A 13789-nucleotide genomic window follows, 5' to 3' on the forward strand; every position below is an offset into this window, starting at 1 on the left:
ATAGCTCTATCAAATCTCCCCACAATATTCTACGTTCTAAGGAATGAAGTCCCAATGTATTTAATCTTATAATTCAGGTCCTCCAGACCCAGCAACATCCTTGTAAATTTTCCCTTTACTCTTTCAACTTTATTTACAACTTTCATGTAAGTAGGTGACCAAAACTGCACAAGTATTAGAAATTTGCTCTGGTGTGTCGGTCACGGTCAGGGCATGACATGTAACAAAAAACAGCATTTAACAATTATAAAGATAAAAAATTATATAAAAATAAAGTTAGAGGTTAAAGTATGGTTAGGGAATAAAATTTGCATAAATACATAAATATTAGAAGACCTGCTTCCTTGATGTATGACTATGATTACAAATTAGTACCACAAACTTTGGATGCCAGGAAAGTTTAGAACCTTTGGGATCAACACAGGGATACTTCAACAGGTTCGTGATTCAAACTTCACGATTGTTTAATGTCATTTCCAGTACACAAGCGTAAAGGAGAATAAAATAGTTGTTACTCCAGATCTGATGCAGCACAAAAAAAACACACCAAGATAAAGAACACAATAATAAAAAATACAATAAATATAAATACATAAGATAGCTTATATACAGAGATTGATTGTATGTCCATAAGGTGGCGTTAGGCACAGCAGTGTCTGTACATAAGGTGACTGATATGAAATGGTAAAGTAATGTTGGGTGGGGGTGTGGAGGGGTGGGTTAGTAGGTGGAGGTGTTGATCAGCCTCACTGCTTGGGGAAAGTAACTGTCATGGATGCTATGTAGCCTCCTCCCTGATGGGAGTGGGACAAACAGTCCATGAGCTGAGTGGGTGGGATCCTTCATGATGTTACTGGCCTTTTACAACACCTTTCTACAAACGTTTGTATATATATATGTCCTTGATGACAGGTAGGCTGGTGCCAATGATGTGTTGGGAAGTTTTGACTACCTGTAGAGCCTTCCTGTCCGCCACAGTGCAGTTTCTGCATCGAGCAGATATATGAAAGGCAACACCCTGCCTACCTGTTATAGCATTTGGAGAGAGACAACTCTGCTTACCTCAAGAGTATCAAAGCCTTTGTCCAGGTAAGTGCCGCACTTGTGTCTCTCTCCTGTTGAAGCATAGAACTTGCTCCACCAGTCAACAAATTCATCTTCCTGAAAAAATAAGTAAGATTTGCCAAGTCAGTGAAAGAAAGCTCGGTGTGGAGGGAGTGCTGTGCTGACATGAAATATCTGCAGCCCCACTGACCTTGGTATAGTCAAATAAAGCCGTGTTTTCTCTTTTGAACGGAGAAGAATGAAAGGTGACTTGATAGAGGTGTATAAGATGATCACAAGACCACAAGATCACAAGACAAAGGAGCAGAAGTAAGCTATTCGGCCCATCGAGTCTGCTCCACAGCTCCCCCATGAGCTAAACTATTCACCCATCTAGTTCCAATTTCCGGCTTTTTCCCCCATATCCCTTGATACCCTGACTAATTAGATACCTGTCAATCTCCTCCTTAAACACCCTCAATGATTGGGCCTCCACAGCCGTATGTGGCAACGAATTCCCCAAATCCACGACCCTCTGGCTAAAAAAATTTCTCCTCATCTCTGTTTTAACTGGGTACCCTCTAATTCTAAGACTATGGCCTCTTGTCCTGGACTCACCCACCAAGGGAAACAACCTTTCCACATCTACTCTGTCCAACACTTTCAACATTCGAAACGTTTCTATGAGATCCCCTCTCATTCTTCTATACTCTAATGAATACAATCCAAGAGCCGACAGACGCTCCTCATATGTTAGCCCCTGCATTCCAGGAATCATCCTCATAAATCTTCTCTGAACTCTCTCCAACATCAGTATATCCTTTCTAAGATAGGGGGCCCAAAACTGCACACAGTATTCCAAATGAGGTCTCACTAATGCCCCACAGAGCCTCATCAACACCTCCTTACTCTTATACACTATTCCTCTTGAAATGAATGCCAATATAGCATTCGCTTTCCTTACCGCCAATCCAACTTGGTGGTTAACCTTTAGGGTATCCTGCACAAGGACCTCCAAGTCCCTTTGCACTTCCAGTTTTTGAATTTTCTCCCCATCTAAATAATAATCTGCCCGATTATTTCTTCTTCCGAAATGTACAACCGTACATTTGTCAACGTTGTATCTCATCTGCCATTTCTTTGCCCACTCTCCTAAACTGACTAAGTCTCTCTGCAACCTTTTCGTTTCTCCAACATTTCCTGCTCCTCCACCTATCTTGGTGTCATCCGCAAACTTGGCCACAAAAACCATTTAATCCATAATCCAAATCATTGATATACATGGTAAAACGAAGCGGCCCCAACACCGACCCCTGCGGAACACCACTAGTAACCGGCAACCAATCAGAATAGGATCCCTTTATTCCCACCCTTTGCTTTCTGCCTATCAGCCAGTGCTCCACCCATTTCAATATCTTTCCTATAATTCCATGGGCTCTCATCTTATTAAGCAGCCTCATATGCGGCACCTTATCGAAGGCCTTTTGAAAATCCAAATACACAACATCCACAGCCTCTCCCTTGTCAATCTTATTCGAGATTGATAAAAAGTGAACAGCCAGAGATTTTTTCCCCCAGGGCATAAGTACCTAATAGAAGAGGACACAGTTTACAGATGATTGGAGGAAGGTCTCGAGCGGATGTCAGAGGTAAGTTTTTTTTTACTCAGAGAGTGTTGGGTGCATGGAACACCCTGCCAGGAGGCAGATACATTATGGTCATTTAAGAATATATGAAGTATTGTGAGCAACTTTGAGTCCCTCGCCTAAGAAAAGATCATTAGATACATTTATGATGGCGGTGAATAAATATTTGAAAGATCAAGTGATTGAAAGTCTAGATTGAACTAGAACATAAGAGCAAAGATGTAATGCTGAGGCGTTAAGGCACTGGTCAGACCCTAGTATTGTGAGCAGTTCTGGGCCCCTTATCTCAGAAAAGATGCCTTGCCATTGGACAGGGTCCAGAGGTGGTTCAGAAGAATGATTCCAGGAATGAAAGGGTTAACATATGAGAAGTGTTTGATGGCTCTGGGCTTGTACTCACTGGAGTTTAGAATAACGTGGTGGCATTTCATTGAAACCTATTGAATATTGAAAGGCCTGATAGAGTGGACGTTGAGAGGATGTTTCCTATAGTGTGAGAGTCTAGGACCAGAGGGTACAGCCTCAGAATAGAGGGACAGCCATTTAGAACAGAGATGAGGAGGAACAGAGAACGGTGAATCTGCAAAATTTGTTGCTACAGACGGCTGTGGAGGCCACACCATTGGGTATATTTAAAGAGGTGGTTGATAGGTTCCCGATTAGTCAGGGCATCAGGCATGATGGAATGGTGAAGCAGACTCAATGGACCAAATGATCTTATGTCTTATCATCTGCTCCTATGTCTTATGGTGTTTTTGCCTGCCCGCACTGGACCTCTGTACAGTTTAGTCAACACTGTGACGACTTTGATCACTTTGCACTAAAGTGGCCTTTCTTTTTCTAATTGTGTTCTCTTGTGTAAGATTTGTGTATAATTTATGTTTTTCCTGTGAAGGCTGCTTGACAGATGCCCTGCGCCTGTGACGTTGCTGCTGCACCCGTGGACTTGAGCAGAGGACAATAAACTCAACATGAATTGAAAAACTTTGTTTACGAGCCAAGGAGATCGTGTCCTACACAAGTACATTGAGTAGCAAAAAGATAACAGACTGCAGAAAATCGTAAACATAAGAGATTCTGCAGATGCTGGAAATCCAGAGCAACACACGCAATGCTGGAGGAACTCAGCAGGTCAGGCAGCATCAATGGAAATGAATAAACAGTCGACATTTCGGGCTAAGACCTTTCTTCAGGACTAGAAAAGGGGAGATGCCAGAATAAAATGCGGGGGCGGAAGGGAAGGAGGAACAGCTAGAAGGTGATAGGTGAAGTCCTGGAGGGGTGGTAAACAAAAATCATGCAAGGGTAATCACAAAGTGGGGTGAGAAATAAGGATTATTGAATTGAATTGAAAAAACATGCGGAGTAAAAATCTTACGTCACCATGGAATGTGCAATTTATAGTTACATCTTCAGTGTATAAGATATCTGTTAAAGAGTGACAATGATGGGATAGAGTCTGTGCTTCAGCTCCGAAGCTAAAAATGAAATCAGATTTCTGGATATACGTAGAGTTACATTTACAGAGAAAGTGCAGTGCAGGTAGACAAATGAGGTGAAGGGCCATGACAGAACATTAAATACAGAACAGTACAGCATAGTGCAGGTTCTTTGGCCCACAATGTTGTGCCAATCCATTAACCTACTCTAAGATCAATCTAACCCTTCCCTCCCACATAACCCTCCATTTTCCTATCATCCTTGCGCCTATCTAAGAGTTTCTTTAATGTTCCTAATGTATCTGCTTCTACCACTAATCCTGGCTGGGCATTCCAAAAGCCCACTACCCTCTGTGTAATAAAATTATCTCTGACATCCTTAACATTATGTCCCCTGGTATCAGCCATTTCCACCCCAGGGGAAGTCTCAGGCTGTCCACTCTATCAATGCCTCTTACAATCTTGTACGCCTCTATGATGAGGCACAGTAGATTGAGTTCATCTTTCGTGTATGAGATGTCAGTTCAAGAGTACGATAGAACCTTTCATTGAAAGGAAATCCAATATAGAATACAGAGTTACAGTTACAGAGAAAGTGAAGTCCAGGTTGCTAAAGGAAGGGCCAAATTGGGAGATCAGGAGTCCCTCTTTGGTGCATGATACCCCCAGCACAAAGAAAGATATAAGAGTTTATTAGTCACATGTATTTTGAAACATACAGTGACATGTGTCATTGTGTCAGTCTGAGGATGTGCTGGGGGTAACTTACCCGTGTTGCCACGCTTCTGGCTCCAACACAGCATACTCACAACTGACGAACCCTAACCCGTACGTCTTTGGAATGTGGGAGGAAACTGGAGCAGCCAGAGGAAAGCCATGTGTTCTTGGGGAGAGTGTACAAACTCCTTATAGACAATGACAGGAATTGAATCCCCATTGGTGATCACTAGAATATCAGAACAGTGTGGATATCAAATAATAGTAAGTTCCCTGACACTTACCCACGTTATCTCCTGATTTTGTCCATGTAATAATGCAACAGAAACAAAGTGTTAGTTAAGGAATGATCATTAACCCACTCACACATGGGAGAGGACTACAGTACTGTGAAAACTCTGAGGCACATACAGTATAGGCAGCTAGGATGCCTGAGACTTTGCACAGTACTGTATTTGTCAACATGAAAGGAAGAGCGAGTTTGTAAACCTGGAATAAGCAAAGGATGTTGGGAATGGTGAGGGTGGAGCACCGTGGGAGGGGTGTGGGGCAGGTGGCAGAGAAGGGGTGCCAGGGGTGGGGTGGCGTAGGTGCAGACACACCCAGCCCTGAGACACCAGGCAAGGTTATTTGATCCTAAACAATTGGTTTATTGATCATTACAGAATGTCTCTCTGGTGCCTCCTGCTCCTCCCTTCTCCCTTCCCCCTTTCCCAACCATGATTCCCCTCTCCCTGCCCCCTTCCTACTCTCAGTCCACAATAGAGACCCATATCAGAATCAGGTTTATCATCACTCACATATGTCATGAAGTTTGCTTTGTTTTTGTGGCAGCAGTACAGTGCAATGCATAAAATTACTACAGTAATGTGCAAAGATCTTAGGTATGCTTGTTACATATATATATATATATATGCGCATAAGACCTTTTCATAGAAATATACATTTCTAATTCTACAGCAGACACTGCCTATGGATCCCTAGATTAGTACCACTGGGCACCTCTGCTTCATAGTTTCAGTGACCCAGGTTTGATCCTGACCTCTGCTGTTATTTGTGTGGTATTTGCACATTTCCCTGTGATCGCCTGGGTTTCCTCCCACAGCCCAAAGTCATGCAGTATTGTAGATTAGTTAGCCACTATACTGTTACTCAGAGACAGCTGCTTCCCCTCCGCCATCACATTTCAGGAACGCTACCTCATTATTCCCTTTTCCAACACTACTTACGTATCTTTGTAATTTATTGTAGATTTGGTAATCTGCAAAGAGATCTGATTCTGATTTGGAATTATTTTTATTTATTTTTATTTTTTGATTTAGAGATACAGCACAGTAACACTCCCTCCTGGCCCAACCAACCCACAATGCCCACTAACCTACTAACCAGTATGTCTTGCAAGTCAGAGCACGTGGAGGAAACCCACATGGTCATAGGGAGAAAGTACAAACTCCTTACAGACAGTAGCAGGAATTGAACCAGGTGACTGGCACTGTAAATGCTATGGTAGCCATCACACAAATGTCAGTGCCAAGGTAACCCATGAACCCACGTGTCTTTGGCACTCCAACGGGTGATTAGGACAGCTTAGCACATCGTTGGGACTGAACTACCAGACCTGGGGACAATATACAACTCTTGATGCCTATGGGACGTTTGTAACATCATGAAAGACCCATCCCATCCCGGACACTGTCTGTTCAACCTCCTGCCATCTGGTAGCAGATACAGAAACACCGTAGCCAAGACAGTAAGACTGAGAAACAGCTTCTTCCCGAGGGCTGTCGTGCAGCTGAATAATGCTACACCCCGGCTTGCCAATGGCCTTTGAGGGTTATGGACTATTGAAATCACTCGTTGCATGTAAACATGGGACTTTTTGAAAATTAAGCCATACCACAGGCATTGTAAGTATCTGTTTTGCACGAACTGGAGAAGTACTGCAATCTTGTTGTCTTGAACAATGACAATAACGTTCTATTCTGTCCTATTCTTTTAAGAAGGAAACCTATGTGGTCAGAGGGGAAATGTGCCAAACTCCACACAGACAGCACAGGGGGTCTCTGAAGAGGCCATCAGGGAAATCCTATCCCTCGTGCCTCACTTAGTTTGTACTTTCTGATTTGCTCCCATGTCTGTACTTTTTTTTTATTTCCGTCCACCATTAGATTTCTGATCAGTCCATAAACACTACCTCATTGCTCCATTATACACACTATTTATTTATTTATTTTGCAATCTGTAGTAATTCTATGTCTTTGTACTACACTGCTGCCAATAAACAACAAATGTCACGTCATACAAATCAGTGGTAATAAATCTGATTCTAATTTGATGTTAATGTGTTGGTGAGGTAGTGTTGGGCTCAGCTCTGCTCAGATTGAACAGGTCAAGCAGGCTAAATTATGACGTAGGTTTTACTGATTGAGTCCAAGTTCCCTGAGGTTTAAAAGACTGAGTTGATTGAAACATAGAGTCATAAATTCACAGAAAAGTATAACACAAAAAAACAGGCACTTCAGCACATCTAGTCCATTGCAAACCATTTACACTACCTACTCCCATTGTCCTGCACCAGGACCATAGCCATCCGTCCCCTTACTATCCATGTACCTAATCAAACTTTGCTTAAACATTGAAATCGATCTTTCATGGACTATTTGCACTGGCAGCTCACTCCACCCACTGAGTGAAGAAGTTTCCTCTCATGTTCCCCTTCAACTTTTCACCTTTCATCCTTGACCTATGATGTCTAGTTGCAGTCCCACCCAATCTCAATGGAAAAAGCCTAGTTATATATATTCTATCTCTTCCCCTCATAATGTTGTATACCTCTAAATCTCCTCTCAATCTTCTACATTCTAAGGAATAAAGTCCTAACCCATTCAATCTTTCCTTGTAACTCAGGTTCTCCAGTCCTAGAAACATCTTTGTTTGACAAAATTTCACAAGATTTGTGAAGTTAACCTCCCAGCATCGAGAGCATTTTCAAAAGTCAATGCCTCAATCATTCAGGACCCCCATCACGCAAGACATGCCTTCTTCTTATTGCTACCATCAAGGAGGAGATAAAGAATCCTGAAGACACACATTCAACAATTCAGGAACAGCTTATTCTCTTCCACCATCAGATTTCTGAATGGTCCATGAACCCATGAAAACTATCTCACTATTTTGCTCCCTTTTTAAGACCATAAGATATAGGAGCAGAAGTAGGCTATTCAGCCCACCGAGTCTGCTCCGCCATTCAATCATGGCTGATCCAATTCTTCCAGTCATCCCAACTCCCCTGCCTTCTCCACATACCCTTTGATGCCCTGGTTATTCAAGAACCTATCTATATCTGCCTTAAATGCATCCAATGTCTTGGCCTCCACAGTCACATATAATAATAATATTCAGTACTTATTGGGTGGTAAAGTAGCATAGTGGTTAGCACAATGCTTTACAGTACCAGTGACCCAGGTTCAATTCCCACCTCTGTCTTTAAGGAGGTTCTACATTCTCCCCATGATTACATGGCCTTTCTTCAGGTGCTCTGGTTTCTTCCCACTGTCCAAAGATGTACCGGTTGGTAGGTTAATTGTCATTGCAAATTGTCACGTGATTGTGCTAGGAGATAAATTGGGGGATTGCTGGAGCGGGGCAGCTTGAAGGGCTGGAAAAGCCTATTCTGTTGAAATGCCCCCATCCCCCACCATGGGAAAAGCTTCTATCTACTCTGTCTATGCCTCTCTCACAATGTTATAGACCTCTGTTAGTACAGTTTCCTTTAGGCTTGGCACATAATAATGACGATACATATACATTTGCCATGTTTATAATGGTGTAAAAAGCACATTTTTATGGCATTTACACCCTGGAAGCATCTGCCCATGACAACAATAAACTTGAACTTGATTTAGGAACAGAAGTAGTTGGAGATCCCCTGCAGGTCAGGAAGCTTCTGTGGGGAGAGAAACAGTTCACGTTTCAGATGGAAGACGTCTCGTTAGATCTGGGTGAGGTTCACGACTGATAAGCTGACTGGGTAAGCTGCAGAGGAGGGACAGTGTTGGTGGATCTAAAGGGAACATCTGTGATAGGGAGCAGAGAGAAAGAGACTGAATGAGAGAAGAGATAGAGGCGCTGGCTGAGAGAGGGCAAGGAAAGGTTGAAACTTGTCCACCTATAGAAAGGTGTAAGTAAGAGAGGAGAGGAGAATGAGAGGAAAAGGCACAATGGAATTGAGAAATCAGAGACATCGGCTGCCAGGAATCCAGAATAAATCCAGGTCAGGTGGCATCTGAGGCAACAGAACGCTGTGGAAGGAGGAGGATGGAGGGGGAAAGCAAAGAGGGAGAGGGAGGAGGAGGAAAGGCAGAGTGGGGAGAATGGAGGAGAGAGCAGTGGGAAGTGGAAAGGAGGAGGAAGAAGGGAGAAAAATGGAGGTAGGGTAGAATGGGGAAGGGGAAGGGGGGTCAGGAAGGAGGAGAGGAGGAGGGGTTGGGGGAGTGGTAGAGTAGGAGGAAGAAGAGAGGAGGGGGAAGGGGAGAAGTGGGAGTATGAGGGAGAGGGGTAAGGAGAATGAAGGGAGTGTGGAGAGGGAAGGAGCAAAGAGAGGGAGAGAAGGAGGGTTACAGAGGAGGAAGGGGAAGAAGTGGAGGGAGGGGGAGGATTAGCAGAGTACAGGTTAAGGCTAAGAACTTAATGATTAGCATTTTGAGGGAGCTGTAGTTGTAGTGAAAGAGAGAGATGAGGTGATTAGAAAGAGCAGTCGGAATGTGTTAGGCATCCCCTCCGCATGGGTCCCTTTTGCACAGCAATTGTTTTCCCTTTTTGGACACTAGCTCCTTCGGGAGTGTTTAGTTCTGAACTCCTTTCACAGACCTCACACTCTGCTCCAATACAACCCATAGCAACATAACACAGAGCACTGAACTTCCACCAAGTTTCACGCTCCACTGAATTTAACTATTTCAGATAACTAGCCTTTCCAGTTCGCCTGGCCAGTCCAGATGCAATCTACTACATTAACGCTGGCTTCCTCTCTCCACCAATGCTACCTGTTTTCAATATTCTTTTCTCTATTTCAGATCTCCTGCAACTGTGGTGTCCTATATCTCATAGTTCAGTACAGAATTGTATTATTTTATTTTACTTTACTTTACTTTGAAACACAGTACAGAATAGGTCCTTTGAGTCGCGTTGCCCAGGAACCCACCTATTTAGTCAGAAACAAGAGAAAATCTGCAGGTACTGGAATTCCAAGCAACACACACACACACACACACACACACACACACACACACACACACAATGTTGGAGGAACTCAGCAGGCCAGGCAGCATCTATGGAAAAGAGTACAGTCGACGTTTCAGGCTGAGACCCTTCAGCAGAACTGGAGAAAAAAGATGAATAGATTTAGAAGGTGGTGAGGGAGGAGGGAGAAGCACAAGGTGATAGGTGAAACTGGGAGGGGGAGGGGTGAAGTAAAGAATTGGAAAGTTGGTTAGTGAAGGTGATACAGGGCTGGAGAAGGGGGAATCTAATAAGATCATAAGACATAGGAGAGCAGAATTAGGCCATCTGGCCCATCCAGTCTGCTCCACCATTCAATCATGGCTGATCCTTTCTCTTTCTCCTCCTCAACCCCTGTTCCCAGCCTTCTCCCTGTAACCTTCGATGCCATGTCCAATCAAGAATCTATCAATCTCTGCCTTAAATACACCCAACAATCTGGCCTCCACAGTTGCATGTGGCAAAAAATTCCACAAATTCACCACCCTTTGGTTAAAGAAATTTCTCCATGTCTTTGTTTAAAATGGACGCCCCTCTATCCTGAGGCTGTGCCCTCTTGTCCTAGGCTCTCCCACCAAGGGAAACATCCTTTCCACATCTACTCTGTCTAGGCCTTTCAACATTTGAAAGGTTTTGATGAGGATAGGAGAGGAAAGAAGGCCATGGAAGAAAGAAAAGGGGGGAGGAGCACCAGAAGGAGGCGATGGGCAGGCAAGGAGATTAAGTGAGAGAGAGAGAGAAGGGAATGGGGAAAGGTGAAGGAGGGGGGAGTTGGGGCTATTACCGGAAGTTCAAGAAATAGATGCTCATGCCATCAGGTTGGAGGCTACCCAGACAGAATATAAGGTGTTGCTCTTCCAACCTGAATGTGGTCTTATTGCGACACCGAAGGAGACCATGGATAGACATCGGAATGGGAATGGGAAGTGGAATTAAAATGGGTGTCCACTAGGATATCCCACTTTTTTTGGCGGACGGAGTGTAGGTGCTCGGCGATGCGGTCTCCCAATTTGCGTGTATTACCCACCTATTTAACCCTAGCCTAATCACAGGGTCAGTTATAATATCAAATTAACCTACTAACCAGTACACCTTTGGATTCTGTGAGGAAACCCAAGCACACGGAGGAAACTCGAGCACGTGGAGGAAAGCCACATGCTCACCGTGAGAATGTACAAACTTCTTCCAGGAGACACCAGAATTGAACTGTGAACTTGGAAGTAGCAAGCTGTAATAGTGCTATGCAAACTACTGCACTACCTTGGCATATCTCCTGTACCCTCTCATTCTCACCCTGGTTTCACACCTCTTCCAGATAGGTCAGCTGCAATTAATCAGCCAGCCCCTGACAGCCAGCACCAATTCTATCGTGTCATTCAGTCTCTCGCCATCTCCACCCTCACACAGACAACTTTGCCCACTCCCATTCTCTGCTGGATTAAAAAAAAACATGTGCAGCTTTTAATCAACTTCAGATGAAAATTCATCGAACTGAAACATCAATCCAATTTCCAATATGATGAGTGAGTTTGGGATTTTCTCTTTGAAGTGAAGGAGGATGAGAGGTAACAGGTCCTTCGGCCCAAGATATTGTGCTGATTTTTGACCCACTCTGACTTCTCTCCTATGTAACCCTCCATTTTTCTTCCATCCATGTGACTAAGAGTTTCTTATGTCCCTAATGCATCTGCCCCTACCACCAGCACCTTCCACACCACCCCCCCTCTGTCTGTGTAAAGACCTACCTCTAATAACCCACCAATATTTTCCTCCAATCACTGTAAAATTATGCCCCCTTGTAATAGCCATTTCTGTCTCTGGCTGTGCGCTTGATGTATGCCTCTTATCATCTTGTACACCTCTATTACTGCACCTCTTATCCTCCTCCACTCCGAAGAGAAAAGCCCTAGCTCTCTCAGTGTACTCCTAGCATATCGTTGGATGTGTTGGTTGTTAATGGAAAGCAGGGGTTCACATCCTGACCCTTCAGTTAATGCTAAGGCTCCATGACATTAAAAAGATTGGAAACCCTGATGTAAACAAATTTCATTGTAAGTTTCGATGTACATGTGATAATAAATCTAAATCTGAATCTGAAATGATAAGAAACAATAAGTAATGACGTTGAAATGCTGGTATCTTGATCCTGGGATGTCTTCGGTGATCCATGGAGTTCAAGATTTCCCACATAGAAGCTTCCGAAGCTATAAACCTCAAGGACCAGAGAAAAGGGGAGCGTAATGGGGTGTAAAACATGAATTAGGTCAGAGATGTTTCGATGTACGTGTGATAAATAAATCTGAAACTGAGTCTGAAAGGAAAAGAAACGCTATGTAATGACTTTGGAATGATAGCACCCTTGATCCTGTGATGTCTTTGGCGATCCGGGGAGTACATCATTTCCCAAACCATAGACCTCAAGGACCAGAGAGAAGATAGCTCTGTATGACAGGTTACTGAATCATTAAACATGCGCACATTAAAGATATGTAAATGAAACCATACATACATGGAGACTGGACATGGAAAGGGATTTACTCAGGCCTGAGCTGGTCATGCTTCCTGGAAACTAGAGATCAAAAGTCCTGGTTAGTTGGGTTAGTACAACAGCTGAAGGTTGGAATAAACACATGATGAGTCCAACAGTGTACCTCCATCCAATCCCAAATACAACACCAGTGATCGCCTCCAACAGCCCACCCCTGCTGGGTCAGAGCATACCCAAACAGAACCAAAAGCTAGATGGCTAATGTATGAGAAGTGTTTCCTGCTCTGGGTCTGTGCACAATCTTTTTCCCAGAGCTGAGGAATCAAGAACACGGGAGAGAATCAAGGGCATGGGAGAAGGATTCAGAATATAGAACACAGTTCTACAACACAAGGACAGGCCCTTTGGCTAGTAATGCTGTGCTGAAATAATTAAGATAAATATAAAAAATCTCTTGCCGGGACTGAAGGACCTGAGGTATAAGGAAGGGATGAATAGTTAGGATTTTATTCCTTGGAACGTAGAAAATTAAGAGGAGATTTGATAGAGGTATAATGATCTGGATGATGGGGTAGTAAATTGGATTAGTAAGTATGCAGATGATACTAAGATAGGTGAAGTTGTGGATAATGAAGTAGGTTTTCAAAGCTTGCAGAGAGATTTAGGCCAGTTAGAAAAGTGGGCTGAAAGATGGCAGATGGAGTTTAATGCTGATAAATGTGAGGTGCTACGTTTTGGTAGGACTAATCAAAATAGGACATACATGGTAAATGGTAGGGCATTGAAGAATGCGGTATTACAGAGGGATCTAGGAATAATGGTGCATAGTTCCCTGAAGGTGGAATCTCATGTGGATAGGGTGGTGAAGAAAGCTTTTGGTATGCTGGCCTTTATAAATTAGAGCATTGAGTATAGAAATTGGGATGTAATGTTGAAATTGTACAAGGCCAAATTTGGAGTATCATGTCAAGTATTGTGTACAGTTCTGGTCACCGAATTATAGGAAAGATGTCAACAAAATAGAGAGAGTAGAGAGAAGATTTACTAGAATGTTACCTGAGTTACAGAGAAAGGTTGAACAAGTTGGGTCTTTATTCTTTGGAGTGTAGAAGGTTGAGGGGGGACTTGATAGAGGTATTTAAAATTATGAGGGGGATAGATAGAGTTGACATGGG

The 13789-nt window shown here is 43.3% G+C and overlaps 1 protein-coding gene across 7 annotated transcripts in view; it reads right to left on the reverse strand.

Annotated features, from left to right (window-relative positions):
• Positions 1 to 13789, reverse strand: part of dysf (dysferlin, limb girdle muscular dystrophy 2B (autosomal recessive)) — a 394877-nt gene that overhangs the window by 93948 nt on the left and 287140 nt on the right. For 5 of the 7 annotated variants that reach the window (XM_063047166.1, XM_063047168.1, XM_063047167.1 and 2 more), the window contains 2 exons: positions 12636 to 12695; positions 1063 to 1161 (listed from right to left, as the gene is read on the reverse strand). In XM_063047166.1, the coding sequence (XP_062903236.1) occupies positions 1063 to 1161; positions 12636 to 12695 (159 nt within the window). The remainder of the gene's footprint in view (positions 1 to 1062; positions 1162 to 12635; positions 12696 to 13789) is intronic. The other 2 variants (XM_063047171.1, XM_063047170.1) reach the window with 1 other exon arrangement.

The sequence above is a fragment of the Mobula hypostoma genome, chromosome 4 (assembly GCF_963921235.1).
Source record: "Mobula hypostoma chromosome 4, sMobHyp1.1, whole genome shotgun sequence".
NCBI lineage: Eukaryota > Metazoa > Chordata > Chondrichthyes > Myliobatiformes > Myliobatidae > Mobula > Mobula hypostoma.